The sequence below is a fragment of the Taudactylus pleione genome, unplaced genomic scaffold (genome assembly GCF_031769625.1).
Source record: "Taudactylus pleione unplaced genomic scaffold, aTauple2 ptg000393l, whole genome shotgun sequence".
NCBI lineage: Eukaryota > Metazoa > Chordata > Amphibia > Anura > Myobatrachidae > Taudactylus > Taudactylus pleione.
In genome coordinates this window covers 2,962,475-2,979,493 of record NW_028284794.1, presented here as the reverse complement: position 1 = coordinate 2,979,493, position 17,019 = coordinate 2,962,475, and the positions used below count along the sequence as shown (strand labels likewise).

At 46.6% G+C, this 17,019-nt stretch overlaps 1 protein-coding gene across 4 annotated transcripts in view; it reads left to right on the top strand.

Annotated features, from left to right (window-relative positions):
- The window catches only part of KCNAB3 (potassium voltage-gated channel subfamily A regulatory beta subunit 3), a 74,204-nt gene extending 57,477 nt beyond the window's left edge, over nucleotides 1-16,727 (top strand). For all 4 annotated transcript variants that reach the window (XM_088446122.1, XM_088446123.1, XM_088446121.1 and 1 more), the window contains 6 exons: nucleotides 7,870-7,955; nucleotides 9,589-9,709; nucleotides 9,805-9,899; nucleotides 12,845-12,965; nucleotides 13,053-13,141; nucleotides 13,949-16,727. In XM_088446122.1, coding sequence (XP_088302248.1) covers nucleotides 7,870-7,955; nucleotides 9,589-9,709; nucleotides 9,805-9,899; nucleotides 12,845-12,965; nucleotides 13,053-13,141; nucleotides 13,949-14,038 — 602 coding nt within the window. In that variant the 3' untranslated portion in view covers nucleotides 14,039-16,727. The remainder of the gene's footprint in view (nucleotides 1-7,869; nucleotides 7,956-9,588; nucleotides 9,710-9,804; nucleotides 9,900-12,844; nucleotides 12,966-13,052; nucleotides 13,142-13,948) is intronic.
- The last annotated feature ends 292 nt before the right edge of the window (nucleotides 16,728-17,019 follow it).

Below are 17,019 nucleotides of genomic sequence, written 5' to 3'. Positions count from 1 at the left end.
CGTCCTATAACCTGCAGTATTATCCCATCTGTAATGTCACTATCAGTTATTAGTATCAGAGCTGTGGCTCGGTGGTTATATAATATAAATATACAGAATCCCTCAGTAATGTCCTATAACCTGCAGTATTATCCCATCTGTAATGTCACTATCAGTTATTAGTATCAGAGCTGAGACTCCGTGGTTATATTATATATATATATATACAGAATCCCTCAGTAACATCCTATAACCTGCAGTATTATCCCATCTGTAATGTCACTATCAGTTATTAGTATCAGAGCTGTGGCTCGGTGGTTATATTATATATATATATACAGAATCCCTCAGTAACGTCCTATAACCTGCAGTATTATCCCATCTGTAATGTCACTATCAGTTATTAGTATCAGAGCTGAGGCTCGGTGGTTATATAATATATATATACAGAATCCCTCAGTAATGTCCTATAACCTGCAGTATTATCCCATCTGTAATGTCACTATCAGTTATTAGTATCAGAGCTGTGGCTCGGTGGTTATATTATATATATATATATACAGAATCCCTCAGTAATGTCCTATAACCTGCAGTATTATCCTATCTGTAATGTCACTATCAGTTATTAGTATCAGAGCTGAGGCTCGGTGGTTATATAATATATATATACAGAATCCCTCAGTAATGTCCTATAACCTGCAGTATTATCCCATCTGTAATGTCACTATCAGTTATTAGTATCAGAGCTGTGGCTCGGTGGTTATATTATATATATATATACAGAATCCCTCAGTAACGTCCTATAACCTGCAGTATTATCCCATCTGTAATGTCACTATCAGTTATTAGTATCAGAGCTGTGGCTCGGTGGTTATATTATATATATATACAGAATCCCTCAGTAACATCCTATAACCTGCAGTATTATCCCATCTGTAATGTCACTATCAGTTATTAGTATCAGAGCTGTGGCTCGGTGGTTATATTATATATATATATATATACAGAATCCCTCAGTAATGTCCTATAACCTGCAGTATTATCCCATCTGTAATGTCACTATCAGTTATTAGTATCAGAGCTGTGGCTCGGTGGTTATATTATATATATATACAGAATCCCTCAGTAACGTCCTATAACCTGCAGTATTATCCCATCTGTAATGTCACTATCAGTTATTAGTATCAGAGCTGTGGCTCGGTGGTTACATTATATATATATATATACAGAATCCCTCAGTAATGTCCTATAACCTGCAGTATTATCCCATCTGTAATGTCACTATCAGTTATTAGTATCAGAGCTGTGGCTCGGTGGTTATATTATATATATATATATACAGAATCCCTCAGTAACATCCTATAACCTGCAGTATTATCCCATCTGTAATGTCACTATCAGTTATTAGTATCAGAGCTGTGGCTCGGTGGTTATATTATATATATATATACAGAATCCCTCAGTAACGTCCTATAACCTGCAGTATTATCCCATCTGTAATGTCACTATCAGTTATTAGTATCAGAGCTGTGGCTCGGTGGTTATATTATATATATATACAGAATCCCTCAGTAATGTCCTATAACCTGCAGTATTATCCCATCTGTAATGTCACTATCAGTTATTAGTATCAGAGCTGTGGCTCGGTGGTTATATTATATATATATATATATTAGGGATGAGCGGGTTCGGTTCCCTGAGAACCGAACCCACCCGAACTTCGGGGATCCGGGGCGATCCGAGCCCAAGCTCGGATCTCCCTGTCTGCCCCGGATCCCTCTCCCGAGGCAAAACCTCGAGATCTGCTGTCGGATCTCGAGGTTTTGCCTCGAGCGGCCATTTAAAAAAAAATGCCTTTGCCTTTAATGGGCAAAGTGCTGATTGGCTGACAGAGCCGTCTGTCATGGCTCTCAGCCAATCAGCATTATGGTGCTCATTTGCATGTAGCACGGACTCGTGAGATCCGTGCTACATGCATCTGTGTGATTGACAGTGACACAGAGCACAGATGGGTCAGTGAGACCCGTCTGTGCTGCTGTGTATTTCAATGACACAGATGCACGCACGGACCAGGAGATCCGTGCTACTTGCATCTGTGTCATTGACACAGAGCACTAACGGGTCCGTGAGACCCGTCTGTGCTGCTGTGGTAAATAAAAAAAAAAAAACCTGTGTAAAAAGAGAAAAAAATGGCGTCCTCCCCCCCAAAAAAAGAGCAACCAGCCCCGGGCATTAGTGACCCAGTGCTGGGTGTGCTTAAATACAGGGGACAAACGACATAGGGGTCCCCTGTACTTAAACACAACCAGCACCGGGCTAGTCAGAACCAGAGCTGGTTGCCAAAATACGGGGGACAAACGACGTAGGGGTCCCCCGTATTCTGCGCAACCAGCTCTGGGCTCTGATCCGGTCCTGGTTCTGGAAATACAGGGGAAAAAAATGAGTAGGGTTCCCCTGTATGTTCCAGAACCAGCACTGGACTTTTTCTAGCGGGGGGCTGATGCCACAGCCAGGGGAGCCCTTTCACCGGGCCCCCCAGCCGCAGCATCAGCCCTGACCGCTAGTCAGCCCAGGCCGGGGATCCCTGGAGAGCTGGGGACCCCCCCAATAAAGGGGTCACCCTCTCCAGGGCACCCCAGGCCCAGGCTGATAGCCCGGGGCTATCCCCGCCACCCCTGGTGGCGGTGGGTGGCGGGTTGATTGTGTGGTGTGGTGTAAATAAAGAATATCAAACATTGTCTTTACAAGTAGAACTGCAAGTCCCAGCTAGCCTGCCCCGCATGCTGGTACTTGGAGAACCACAAGTACCAGCATGCAGGGCATTAAGGGCCCACTAGTACCTGTAGTTCACCTGTAAAAAAAATGTTTAAAAAAACACAGGACACACACACCGTGACAGTATAAGTTTATTAAACATACATACACACACACACATGTACACATACTCACCTATGTAACCTGTAGCATCGGTCCACTTGTCCGGTAAAGTATCCATAGGGGACCTGTGAAAAAAAACATACTCACCATCTCCTATGCGAGGTTCTGTCCTCTTCGTTCCAAAGTAGGCATCCCCGGACTTGGCAAAAAAAAAAAACGAAAACGCGATCCACGAACTTAGTACCGTTCTATAGAACGGTACTTCCCGAATGAGAGCTTAGCGGCGGGGTATCACCATGGAAACCCCGCTGCTAAGCGTTCATTGGCTGAGAGAGGCCATCTCCCGTCTCTCTCAGCCAATGAACGGCTCCCTCCATTGTAGTCAATGCTGGGAGCCGCAAGGTTATTAAAGTTTACCCTGCGGTTCCCACCATTGACTACAATGGAGGGAGCCGTTCATTGGCTGAGAGACGGGAGATGACCTCTCTCAGCCAATGAACGCTTAGCAGCGGGGTTTCCATGGTGATACCCCGCCGCTAAGCTCTCATTCGGGAAGTACCGTTCTATAGAACGGTACTAAGTTCGTGGATCGCGTTTTCGTTTTTTTTTTTGCCAAGTCCGGGGATGCCTACTTTGGAACGAAGAGGACAGAACCTCGCATAGGAGATGGTGAGTATGTTTTTTTTCACAGGTCCCCTATGGATACTTTACCGGACAAGTGGACCGATGCTACAGGGTTACATAGGTGAGTATGTGTACATGTGTGTGTGTGTGTGTGTGTGTATGTATGTTTAATAAACTTATACTGTCACGGTGTGTGTGTCCTGTGTTTTTTTAAACATTTTTTTTACAGGTGAACTACAGGTACTAGTGGGCCCTTAATGCCCTGCATGCTGGTACTTGTGGTTCTCCAAGTACCAGCATGCGGGGCAGGCTAGCTGGGACTTGCAGTTCTACTTGTAAAGACAATGTTTGATATTCTTTATTTACACCACACCACACAATCAACCCGCCACCCACCGCCACCAGGGGTGGCGGGGATAGCCCCGGGCTATCAGCCTGGGCCTGGGGTGCCCTGGAGAGGGTGACCCCTTTATTGGGGGGGTCCCCAGCTCTCCAGGGATCCCCGGCCTGGGCTGACTAGCGGTCAGGGTTGATGCTGCGGCTGGGGGGCCCGGTGAAAGGGCTCCCCTGGCTGTGGCATCAGCCCCCCGCTAGAAAAAGTCCAGTGCTGGTTCTGGAACATACAGGGGAACCCTACTCATTTTTTGTCCCCTATATTTCCAGAACCAGGACCGGATCAGAGCCCAGAGCTGGTTGCGCAGAATACAGGGGACCCCTACGTCGTTTGTCCCCCGTATTTTGGCAACCAGCGCTGGTTCTGACTAGCCCGGTGCTGGTTGTGCTTAAGTACAGGGGACCCCTACGTCGTTTGTCCCCTGTATTTAAGCACACCCAGCACTGGGTTACTAATGCCCGGGGCTGGTTGCTCTTTTTTGGGGGGGTGCACGCCATTTTTTTCTTTTTTTACACAGGTTTTTTTTTTTTTTTTTTACCACAGCAGCACAGACGGGTCTCACGGACCTGTCATTGCTCTGTGCCAATCACACAGATGCATGTAGCACGGATCTCCCGGGTTCGTGCTACATGCAAATGGGCACCATAACGCTGATTGGCTTCCTGTCTGCCACTGCAGTGCCACTCCTAGATGGGCCACGTGTTTGTGCCGCCCCCTTGTGTCGCTTAGCATAGTCATCCAGCTTCCTCGGTACAACCTTTTGGCCTAAAAACAATATTGTGAGGTGTGAGGTGTTCAGAATAGAGTGGAAATGAGTGGAAATTAATGTTATTGGGGTTATTAATAGCGTAGGAACAAAAAAAGGCCCATTTATGTGATTTTAGCGGTTTTTTTTTATTTTTTAAGAAAAAATCCAGATCCAAAACACAAAACCCAGAACCCAAAACACGGAAGGGTGGTTTTGGCAAAACCAATCCAGATCCAAAACACGAAGAAAGATCCAGATCCAAAACCAAAACACAAAACACGAAAAGTGTCCGGTGCACACCCCTAGTGTAAGGTAAGGTGGGCGTCCTTATGTAGTGCTGTGACGGCATAGCGATCGCAATGGATTGGCATATCATCGCAGTGAGACTGCGTGCGTAATTGCACCCGCCATCGCAATTGCGATCCAACCTCAATCAGGCCCTTCATCCTCCATTTTGTTTTATTTTATCATAGTTTGATAAAGTAAAAATGACGGATTATCAATATTTGTCTGCACATCCAGTTTTCGGATGTAAGTGCAGGCGTGCGCTCTTAACCCCTTTTTTGCTTTTTGGAGGAAGAGGTACAGTCAATGTCCCAGTATCATTGCTATCTTTCTATATACACAAAATCCCCCCTCTCTGTGTATAAGTATTACTACTCCCCCCCCACAGTCCGTCTCTGTATAAGTACACACTTTTGTACACATCTTTGTACATGGCTATTCCTGCCCCCACTTCTGCAATCTATATATTGATGGCCACCTACAGACCTGCGTGCCCCCCCCCCCCTGCGTCATTATTTGCATTAGTTTTCTTTCTGAATCTGGCCGTCTCCTTCCTCCCTCCCCCCCACCCCCCCCCCCTAAAAATTTGTGATGACCTCAGCACTAAGCGTACAGCCTGCATCTCATACTGAGCGCGTTAGTCCCTCTACAGATGGACAAAGGAACCGCTGCCTAAAAATAGACTATTCTATATTTATCTGAATAACTCTGCCAGAATTCTAAGACTTGTTTCAGGGAGGCGGAAGGAAGCGAATTGTCACCAAAATTAGACTGAAATATTGTGAACAGTTTTTGAGTTTATTTCTATAGAAGGTTCAGCTGCATATTTTTTGTATGTGACCCTGTATCTAGTCAAAATTCTAATTATCTATTTATACAGGATATGGGTCAATCTGTGTCCACTCTGTATATAGTACAGGTGAAAAATCAGTGTACCGTATATACTGTGTGATAGATCATCCCAACCTTTATACCAGAAATCATGTGTATATATCACATGATTATATTCTAAATGCCAGGTATTGGGGTCTATTCACTAAGCTTTGGAGAGATAAAATGGAGAAAGATAAGTCCCAGCCACTAAGCAGTGTTAGGAGACAGAGGGCCTGATTCTGACCCGCTCACGAGCACTGTATGCTCGCAAGAGGGCCGATGGTGCCGAAGTGCGCATGCGCACGACGGAGGGAGCTCCGTCGCGCGCATGCGCGAGACCCGGCGAGCGACGAGGAAGCCGTCGCTCGGGGTCTCGCACCAAAGGGGGCGTGCTGTCGATGGTGACTGACAGCACGCCCCCTTTGGTGGGCGTGCCTGCCAGACGGAGCCGTTCCCATGGGAACGCCTACCGTCTGAGTCCGGCCCCACTGACATCAGTAGTGATGTCAGTGGGAGTGATTTTGGCTCTGATAGAGCCAAAATCACTCCAGGGCTTGCGGCAGCGAGATCCTACCGCAAGGGTCTCGTCACAAGCCCAATGGTCGCGATGGTCTTGACCATCGCGACCATCATCATGGACGCTCGCTATAGCTGTGGGTGGTAACCCACAGCTATGCGAGCGTCCATGAGGCTGCTCCAAGAACAGGTAGGAGGGCCCTGATTCAGAGCGAGCGCGCTGGTCAGAGCGTTCGGCTCTGAATCGGGCCCAGAGTGAAAAGTGATATGAAAGTGATAAAGTGCCAGCCAATCAGCTCCTAACTGTCATTTTTCAAACACAGCCTGTGAGATGACAGTTGGGAGCTGATTGGCTGGCACCTTATCACTTTCTTATCACTTTTCACTCTGTCTCCTAACACTGCTTAGTAAATAGACCCCTTAGTGAATAGACCCCATTGAGAGAACTGGAAAGACAAAGGTTGTCCCTGGCTTTGATCTGTGTCTGGAACGTTCAGAACATTATTAATGTATGATAAAGTCCACTAAGCAGAACAGCTTGGTATATAGGCTAAAGGTTATAAATATATCAAAATGCTCTACAGTCTCCATCTATTGTTTCATAAGAAGCAATAAGTCTTTCATTAGTTCCCTCCAAATCCCATATTTATTACCAATATTACCATCTATATCAGTCGCTAAATCACTGCTACAGGGCACAATGTTACCGAGCAAAGGGCCTGGTTCAGACCCGTTCGCTAGGCTGCGTTCGCACGTAGCCTGCCGATGTTTGAATCTTCGTATTCATATAAGACGCAGTGTGCGTGTGCGAATACTCCATAGACGCCTCGCTAGAATGAGTGACAGGACGAGCCGCATGTGGGTGGTGGCAGGAGGTGGTCGATGGAAACGGGGGTGTGGTGGTGCGTACGCAGGCATGTATGTGCGTCTTAACGCCGTTTCAGGGGCGTGCCTAGTTAAGACGCAGCGTCAGCATACACGTCACATGGCTGAGTTACACACAGCAGCACTCGCAGTGCTTGCGGTAGGGTATGGTCAACCAGAAGTGCTGCGTGTGGATCCGATGTTACTCGATGTTGCCGATTGTTGCATACACTTCCTGGAGATGACGTGTATCAGTAAGGGAAAGTGGGCGTCTTGTGACAGGCTGGTGGGCGTCTAAATACACACCGCGATCGCACGGCAAGATATAGTGGGCGTGCTAATGTCTTGCCGTGCGATCACGGGATTTTTATACTTTGGCAGCTGACGGCTGCGTGCGAACGCTTCCTAGCAAACTGGTCTGTATCAGGCCCAATATTCCTTCTTAGTACAGTTTATGGTGAATTGCTGTAATGCAAATGCTTTTGACATGACCGTTCAGATGATACTTATAATTTCCCCTATCTATTTCTTTATCGGTTCCCCATAATCCCTATTTTCCGTCCACATTACTCTGTATATACAGGACGACAGAGCAGTCTGATTTCCAGTTGTCTAACACATTAAACTGTGTAATTTCCGTACATTGAAATAATTCTTATATATCTCTATTATATTGTTTTGTCTTTATTTTTATATTTTTTCGTTCCAGAAATTGTAAGAGCCATGACCTTTGTGATTAACCAGGGCATGGCGATGTATTGGGGGACATCTCGCTGGAGCGCGATGGAGATCATGGTAAGTGACCCAGATTAAATGTATCCCATAATAACATTCTCCCAAAGGCTCAGCGTCAGTCAGCAGTATAAATAAGGCGTGTAGTACCCGCCTACCTGTACATATACAATGGCGGTAACCGGGCTTCACTACTTGCTGCCACGTACAGGTGGCAACAATGATCTTGGGCATTTACAACTGTCAGGATTCTGGACAGAGGGCCTGATTCAGACCCGCTCGCCAGCGCACAGCGCTCGCAAGTGGGTCGATGGCCGGACAGTGTGCACGCGCGAGCCCCGGAGCGAGTGAGAACTTCACTCGCTCGGGGCTCGCAGCAAAACGGGGCGGCTGTCGATGTTGATCTACAGCTCGCCCCATTTTGTAGGCGGGTCGGGGGGTGGCTGGCCAAACGGAGGCGTGCCCGAAGGAACACCTGCCGTTTGGGGGCGGCCCTACTGACATCACACGTGATGTCAGTAGTGAACTTTCTGCTGTATTAGAGCAGGATGTTCACTGGGGCTTGCGGTGGATGAGACCCTACCACAAGGGTCTCATCGCAAGCCCGATAGTCGTGACCATCGCCAGGCTGTCCACTAAAGCTGTGGGTGGTCACCCACAGCTTAGCGAGCAGCCTGGAGGCTGGTAAAAAAAAAAAAACGTCCCTCCCTGATTCAGAGCGAGCGCTCGCAAATAGCGAGCGCATCTGAATCAGGGCCAGAGACTGGGATAGGAACAGTGACACACTCCCCTGCACCTCAGCCCAATTCTGCTGTTTGCACTAGCTGCTTGTACATCCCATGACTTCATTGATACTCAGATGCTAAGTACTGTTGTTTGGTACTGTTGGGGCCAGAATGCTAGGATAGAATACTGCTAGGTCTATTAGGTTTTCAGCATCATTTACTCATTGCTTTTAATATCTTTAGCTTGCCCTGGGCATTTGTACTCTGCATCTGTTTGAAGTCTGCTTGCTTTTGACCCTGCTCATTTTGACTACTCTTGCCTGCAGCCAGCCCTGACCTCTGCTTGTTCCAATAATCCTTGTCTGCCCTGACCTCAGTTTGAAACCCCTATGAACTTGTTCCCCATCTGATGAAATTTTTGGACTGTATATGGTGATTCTGCAATTTTATGTTTGTATCATTTATAAATAGTATACTTTGTATTTTCTTTTTAGCACTTTGGATATAGGTCCTGGTTTAGAGATGGACGCTGTTTGTATAAAGTAGTAACCACTACTGAATGCGCATGCACTATATGGATCACTCTGCACTTGCAGATCACACTAGGTTGTAATAGGTCTTCTAGACCATTGGTTCTCAAACTCTGCCCACACAGGTCACGTTTTCCAAGTCACCCAGCAGGTGTAAAGCTGTATTCCTTACTCACTGACGCATTTTAAAAGATCCACAGGTGGAGCTAATCATTCCACTTGTGATTCTGTGAGGAGACCTGGAAAACATGCACTGTTTGGGGTCTTGAGGGCCGAGTTTGAGAACTTGTGTTCTAGACCTTTTCTAGAGCTTTATTAAATAGAACTGGAGAGATCGGATCATTCCACAGTGTAAAATATAACGCGGTCTGCCGCATGTAGGGTACACACAAAATGTGGAAAATTCTTTTAATTGCTGACTTTCTTCTCTCATGTCACTAGGAAGCCTATTCCGTGGCTCGCCAGTTTAACCTCATCCCTCCTGTGTGCGAGCAAGCCGAGTATCACCTCTTTCAGCGAGAAAAGGTAGAGACACAACTACCTGAGCTGTACCACAAGATCGGTGAGTCATTGGCTGAAGACATAGAACATGACCTCCGTTACATAATGATCCTACATGACATCATCTTCACTGTAACTTACCTTACTTTCTTACAGGTGTGGGGTCTATGACCTGGTCTCCCCTAGCATGCGGGCTAATCACTGGCAAATATGCTGAGAGTGTTCCCGAAAAATCTAGAGCATCATTTAAGGTAATACTGGATAACTGAGGAGAGCAAAAGCTGGGGCACAGTGGTGTGTGTCTATATGCAGGGGAATCTGATGGTTCGCAATACCTATTCCGTCATGAAATGTAGTGTTCCCGCTAGGCTGTCTGGGTAGGGCACCTCGCCCTGCTGGATTTGTAACTGATGAGATGCACCTTGCCCATTTTTTTAAAAATTCTAAATTGCGCCATGCACTCCTCTGGAGCATGACACACTGGGGGCCACCACGGCGAATAAAGAGACAGGTGGAGCAAAGGGCCCCCAGGAGGTGCACACCAGTCAAATAAGAGGAGGGAGGACCGCGGTGCTTCCACTCAGTACCGCAACTTGGTTCTCACTCCACACCCTTTCTTGAGCTTATGCTGGGCTTTCGTGCCCCTGGCGGTAACAACCACACGCACCTCTTCAAGAGATCTGGTTCACACGGACAAGTAGATTACCTAAAAAGGTGATCTAACACTTGTCATACTGCCCCTTAAAGGTGCTCACACCCCTAGCAGAATGGGCAAGTAAGGGGTATTCCCGACACTTGAAGGTACCAAGTTCACAATCCACTAATTTAGATCTCTGGAAGGTCCAATGTGTCCTCCTCACAAAATAAAAGTAAAACAATAATACTTCTATAATTAGCAGACCCCTCAGGGTGGGTGTGGTGACCATCGCAGCTACCATTCATAACCCCAGGAGGTGCAGACCAATCACACACAGGAGGGAGGACAGAGGGGCTTCCACATAAGGCTGCCGCTGGCCCGCCACACCACACTAGCTGGGACACAAACTCACAACCACCCTACCTCCCACAGTGCACACAAAGGAGAGATGAGCCACACTGAGCCCGCTGGGAGAGGAACCACACTAGAACTACAAGGAGGAGGTAGACATCTTGGAGGTGGTCAGCCACTTTAAAGCACTGGTTGCCAAAAGTACCTGAAGACAGCCTTAACATGTATAGGTGGTCTAGTTTACAGGTAAAACAGCCTGTTCAGCTAAAAGGAGATGTCTATGTCATGGATTGAACTCAGCATTGCTAAATATGTCAATGCGAATTGGGGGCACTGCTGTGTGGCATAATGGGAAGTGGGGGCACTACTGTGTGACATAATATAAATTGGGGGCACTGCTGTGTGGCATAATGGGAAGTGGGGGCACTACTGTGTGACATAATATAAATTGGGAGCACTGCTGTGGCATCATGGGAAGTGGGGGCACTACTGTGTGACAATATATAAATTGGGAGCACTGCTGTGGCATCATGGGAAGTGGGGGCACTACTGTGTTTGACAATATATAAATTGAGGGTACTGCTGTGTGGCATAATGGGAAGTGGGGGTACTACTGTGTGACATAATATAAATTGGGGGCACTGCTGTGTGGCATGTGAATTTTTAGAGATATATACGGCATAATATGAACTTGGGCCTACTGTGTGGCATAATATGAATTGGGGCACTACTGTGTGGTATGTTAATTTTGAGCACTATGTATGGCATAATATGAATTAGTGGCACTAATGTGTAGCATGTGCATTTTTCAAACTATGGGTGGGATACATCAATGCTGATTTTGTGGTCAAACCTCCCAAAATTTGGGAGGTTTGCCACTTACCGCATATGCACCAAGCATCCGGAATGCAATACATTCCGAGGTTTGGATGCAGTGGGAAACACCTATGGCTTCTATAGGCAATTCCACCTGAGAGAGATCCCTCCAAGCAACCTCCTTGCCGTGTGCATTACTCGACACATGCGTAGAAGGACTTCTGGGTCATAAACCCGGAAGTCCTTCTATCACAAAGGACAGCTCTTACTGGGAGAGCTGTCCTTTTGATTTTATTCATTCATACGACAATAATTAATGGCGTTATGCTTACGATAAGTGGTGTGATGCATTTAATTCAAAATGCGATGGGTCATGCATCCTGCCCTATGTATTGCATAATGTGAATTAGGGGCACTACTGTTTGGCATGTGAGTTTTAGGCACTGTGTGACATAATGTGAATTAGGGACACTACTGTGTGGCATGTGAGTTTTGGGCACTGTGGGACATAATGTGACTTAGGGGCACTACTGTGTGGCATGTGAGTTTTGGGCACTGTGTGACATATTGGGAATTAGGCACTACTGTGTGCCATGTGAGTTTTGGGCACTGTGGGACATAATGTGACTTAGGAGCACTACGGTGTGGCTTGTGAGTGTTGGGCACTGTGTGACATATTGGGAATTAGGCACTACTGTGTGGCATGTGAATTTTGGGCACTGTGGGACATATTGTGAATTAGGGGCACAAGTATGTGGCTTGTGAGTGTTGAGCACTGTGTGACATATTGGGAATTAGGCACTACTGTGTGGCATGTGAGTTTTGGGCACTGTGTGACATAATGTGAATTAGGGGCACTACTGTGTGGCATGTGAGTTTTGGACTCTCTGTGACATAATGTGAATTAGTGGCACAACTGTGTGGTTTGTGAGTTTTGGGCACTGTGGGACATAATGTGAATTAGTGGCACTACTGTGTGGCATGTTAGTTTTGGGCTCTGTGCAACATAATGTGAATTAGGGGCACTACTGTTTGGCATGTGAATTTTGGGCACTGTGGGACATAATGTGAATTAGGGGCACTACTGTGTGGCATGTGACTTTGGGGACTATGTGTATATTACAATACTTATAATGTATCATTGATTATATTAATGTATAATGATTACTGAATACACCAGCTTTATCGACGCATCCAAAATGTTGCCCGTCTAATGTAAAACATGTCCTCCTCATTGGTCAGCACACTGCCTAAACAGACCATCATTTACCAGAGGGAACCAGATCATACCTTACCTAACATTTGTCACCTCCCTGTCACCCGGACACAATGCCAAGAACATAACCCCAGGGTGATAATAGTAAGTGTAATGTGACCTGCACTTGTGCCTAGGGATACCACTGGCTGAAAGAAAAAGCTGCAAGTGAAGAGGGGAGAAAGCAGCACTCCAAGGTGAAGGACCTGCACCCCATTGCCGACCGCCTCAACTGCACCGTCGCACAGCTGGCTATTGGTAAAGGAAGACGTTTCTATTGTGTCTCCATCCCCCCATTGAGTTACGCTCCGCCGATTGCCTGAAACATCTTTGTTCTCTTTCCAGCATGGTGTCTGCGCAGCGAGGGGGTGAGCTCCGTACTGCTGGGCGTCTCCAACTGCGATCAGCTCCTGGAGAACTTGGGCTCTATCCAGGTGAGACGAACTTGCGGCTGTAGGGTCTTCTCTGTCTGAGCGAGCACAAAGTACTCTGTGCTGTGACGCAGGTGGGACTCTCTACTGTGATTCTGAGTGACAGCAGAGAGCGCTCATGGTGAATACGTTACCGTGAAAACTGGATCGACTTACATAGGTTTCCATGTGTGCTTTCAAAATAAGAGATATAAACTTATGTTAACGTATGATGTCCCCTTCGTGGCTTCTCTACAATCGCTGGTAGATTATTGCGTACTAATTCACGGTTACTTACCAGCGGTTTTAACAGACCTGAACTTTAGCGGAATGTTTTCTTATTTTTTCTTCCTCTGAAATATTTCTGACTTAAATTTGCACAAAGTAGAACTTTTTGAAACACATAGGGGTATATGTACTAAAGTACGGGTTTTTAAAAGTTACGTTTTTGCCCATAGCAACCAATCAGATACTTTGGTAAACATGTCTATGACAGGTGCGGACTTTCTTTTGAATAGGTCTAAGAGATAACACTGTTAGTCCTGCCAAGGGGATGGACATACCCTAATTCATTGTGCGAGCTGCCGATGGGTCTAGGACACAGGAATTAGCTCAAATTCATCCTTTTATTTTCACTCTCACAATAAAACCTTCATATGCGAACGCGGCTTTTGCGTTGTTGGTTGTGCGGAAATTGAACGGTAACATTTTAGTTGACCTTGGCAACAGACAGGGTTGAGTTGGCGCCGCTATCAAGCTCGCTATTCAGTCGCCACTGATGTTGGACGCAAGAGCAAAAAAATGTAATCCATGTTATTTCTCTCCCTCCAGATCCTGGGCCAGATGACGCCTCAGGTAATAGGTGAGATTGACCAGATTCTCGGCAATAAACCCAACATAAAGAAGGATTCCCGTGCATGAGGACCCTTCCGCTCCGCATTCTGGAACCGCCATGTGTCCTTTAAGCCTGGGGGACGTGGGACACGTGAAATTACGCTCGCCTGGTGCATGGTCCCCCCCACTCTGGCAGCGCTGAGAGAGCGGGGAGGAGAACATTTACCCAGCAATAAGGGGAGGAAAATCCGTTGCCTGCTTAGTACTATGGGGTCAACACATGCATTACCTTCATGTCACCCTGCAAAGGGAGGGGCAGGATCTAAAGACTTACCTGTCGCAGTGGAAAGAGGTCACAAGCTTGGAAATGACAACAGGAGCCGTACAGATTGGGGGCTCCCATTATTGGTACCTCTGTGTCATTACCAAGGTGGGAGGGACAGATTCAAACCTCCCTTTCTCGTACCCTATGAATAAAAGCTCCATTCTGCCTGTCACCCTATAGGAGGAGGGGCAGATTTATAGCTCACTTCTATCTCACTCTCCTTATGGAGGGAGGGGCAGACCCTTACCTCATCTTTGTCTTACCCTATAGGGGGAGGGGCACACACTCATAGCTCCCACCTGTCTCACTATATGGGGGCGGACTTGGCCGCCCTTTGTCCCCGTTACTGTGTCACCCTCTAGAGGGAGGGCCGGCTCATCGCGCCTTTAATGTATGGCGATATATATGTAGGAGTAACAAAGCCTCGGTCTTGTTACACAGTTGCACTGTCCGACCATTACTGATATTGTGCATGTATACCCTAGACCCTGTGTGTATTACATATCATTAGATGAACATGTAGTTCCCCCATCGCGATTAAGATAAAAGGAAACGCCACCGAACACTGATCTCATCAGCGCTAAAATGCATGCTCACCAATGCAACGCCGTCACCTTAGGGGTCAGCCTGCAATGCCTGTCGGCCAATCACATGCTTGCTGGATATAGCAAATTAACTGCAGGAGAGTGTAGGGATCCTTATTAGGAGGCCATGGGGAAACTCCCCGCGATGTCCCAGCTAATGAAATGACATATAGTGAACCGGTGGTGAATACCATTGTCCTGCAGATTACTCTGAATAATCTATTATACTAACTCTTAAACTCTTCTTTTGGGATCCTGGCTATGGCCTGGTGTTCTGGCCGATGTTTCATCTCAATCCTTTCTCGATGCTGAACCAAAACCGATGGTGGTGGTGCTCTTCTAGCAGGAGGTCTACCAGGAGGGGAAGAAATATAGTACTGATACAGCGTGACATCCAAAGCGTTGTCTGTATTTGTTATCGTCCTTCTGTGGTAAAGAGTTCTTGAAAATCCCCTCTCCGTGTTTCTCTCCGTGTTTCAGGCGGCTACTTTATGTTTCTCTTTGGAGACAGCTGTAATGTCCCAGAGGAAAAATACTTTAAAAAAAATAGTGAGAAACAAGCGCCCTCTAGTGTGGTAAATTAGTACTACACAGTAAATAATTACTCAATATGCGTACACAGCAAATAAATATACCAGCACATCAAAACCAGAACTTTTTCAGGAGACACAGGAGTTACAAATCAGGGTCCTTGGCCTTTCTGCAGTGCCCAGGGTGGGCCAGAATGAAGCCTGCTCACTATCTCCTCTCCAATGCACCATTCACATGTAACAAGAAGAAATGTTGGCTTCCGTGGTGTAGTATTTAAAATGTTAATGTTACACACCACATCAAAACAATTAAAACTCGCACATAAAGAAAAGCTTATCTGTAGGTTCCGCAAATCACCAAGGGTCCGTGGGATGTAAAAGAGAATTCAGGTCAACGCAATTCCTCAGCGCGTTTCATCACTGACGCTATGTGTTAGCTGGACTTCATTCTGTATTCTTAATTATTAATAAAATCTCAATGCAAAATTGGGAGAAACCTGTTGATGCGTGTGGGCCACAACAATTTTGTGGTGACGGGTGCACTTTAAAGCTGCGCTACCACCTAGTAAAAGGTGGTCGTTCAGGCAGCTCCGCCCAGTAGTAGTTGGACGTATATACCCAGTTGCTTATCGTGACATATGTAAATTTGTACTGCGCAAACCCACGTACGTCCATATGCAGATTTGGTATATGCTCCTCCTTACACGCAGACTGAGTAGAGCAAAGGTGTGTTCACATAATTGTGAAATGGGGCAGAGACTCGTATATGAAAGTGAGTGACAGTATCCCTCCCCTGTCATTGGGCAGTCCTCCCTGGCTCCGCAGGGACAGCCTGCCATGACACACACCCGGAGGGTGACGCGGTGCGCTTACACAGCGGCTCCTTTCACAGCACAGGGCGTTGATTGAGGATAAGAGGAAGGGGATGGTACACACAGTAATGTGGAGGAGAGAGATGAAAAGGATGGACTGTGATAAGGGGGGGCGATCGCTCCAATCGCCCCCCCCTTGGTTCCGCCAGTGGTATATGAGTGTTCACTGCACCTAAGTGTGGGTTTTAGAGCTTAGATGCATCTAAGTCAGCATCAGCCCACCCCCCTCCCCAAATAATTTATCTCCAAATAATATATATATTCAGGTGATATTATAGGGCTTTTAGGGGTTGCAGAAAATATGCTTACCCCATTCTACGTAGATCACACAGGGCTATAGCATGCAAATTCATATGATCTTTGCCTCGCTGCAACATTTAGAAGCAGTGAAGTAGTGTCAATGTTTAAATAGTATTGAATTTAAACATTGACACTATTTCAGACCCTCCAACATGACTCGTTCCATTAGGTACAAAATACTCTGCTCCTGGACTTCCCTCTTAATTTATGATTGCAGCCACCTGTGGTGAAACACCTGTCTCATCAATTACCGAGTTCAACACAGGTGGCTGCAATCATACATGAGGTGGGAAGACCAGGAGCAGAGTGTTTTGTACCTAATGGAACGGGTCATGTTGGAGGGTAGGTTACTTAGGTGCCCATTTATCAATAGTCACCATACTTATGGGCCCCATACATTAGCGACGGATTGCCGTGATCCCGCGATGCTGCCACCCGGCATCGTAGGATCGCAGAA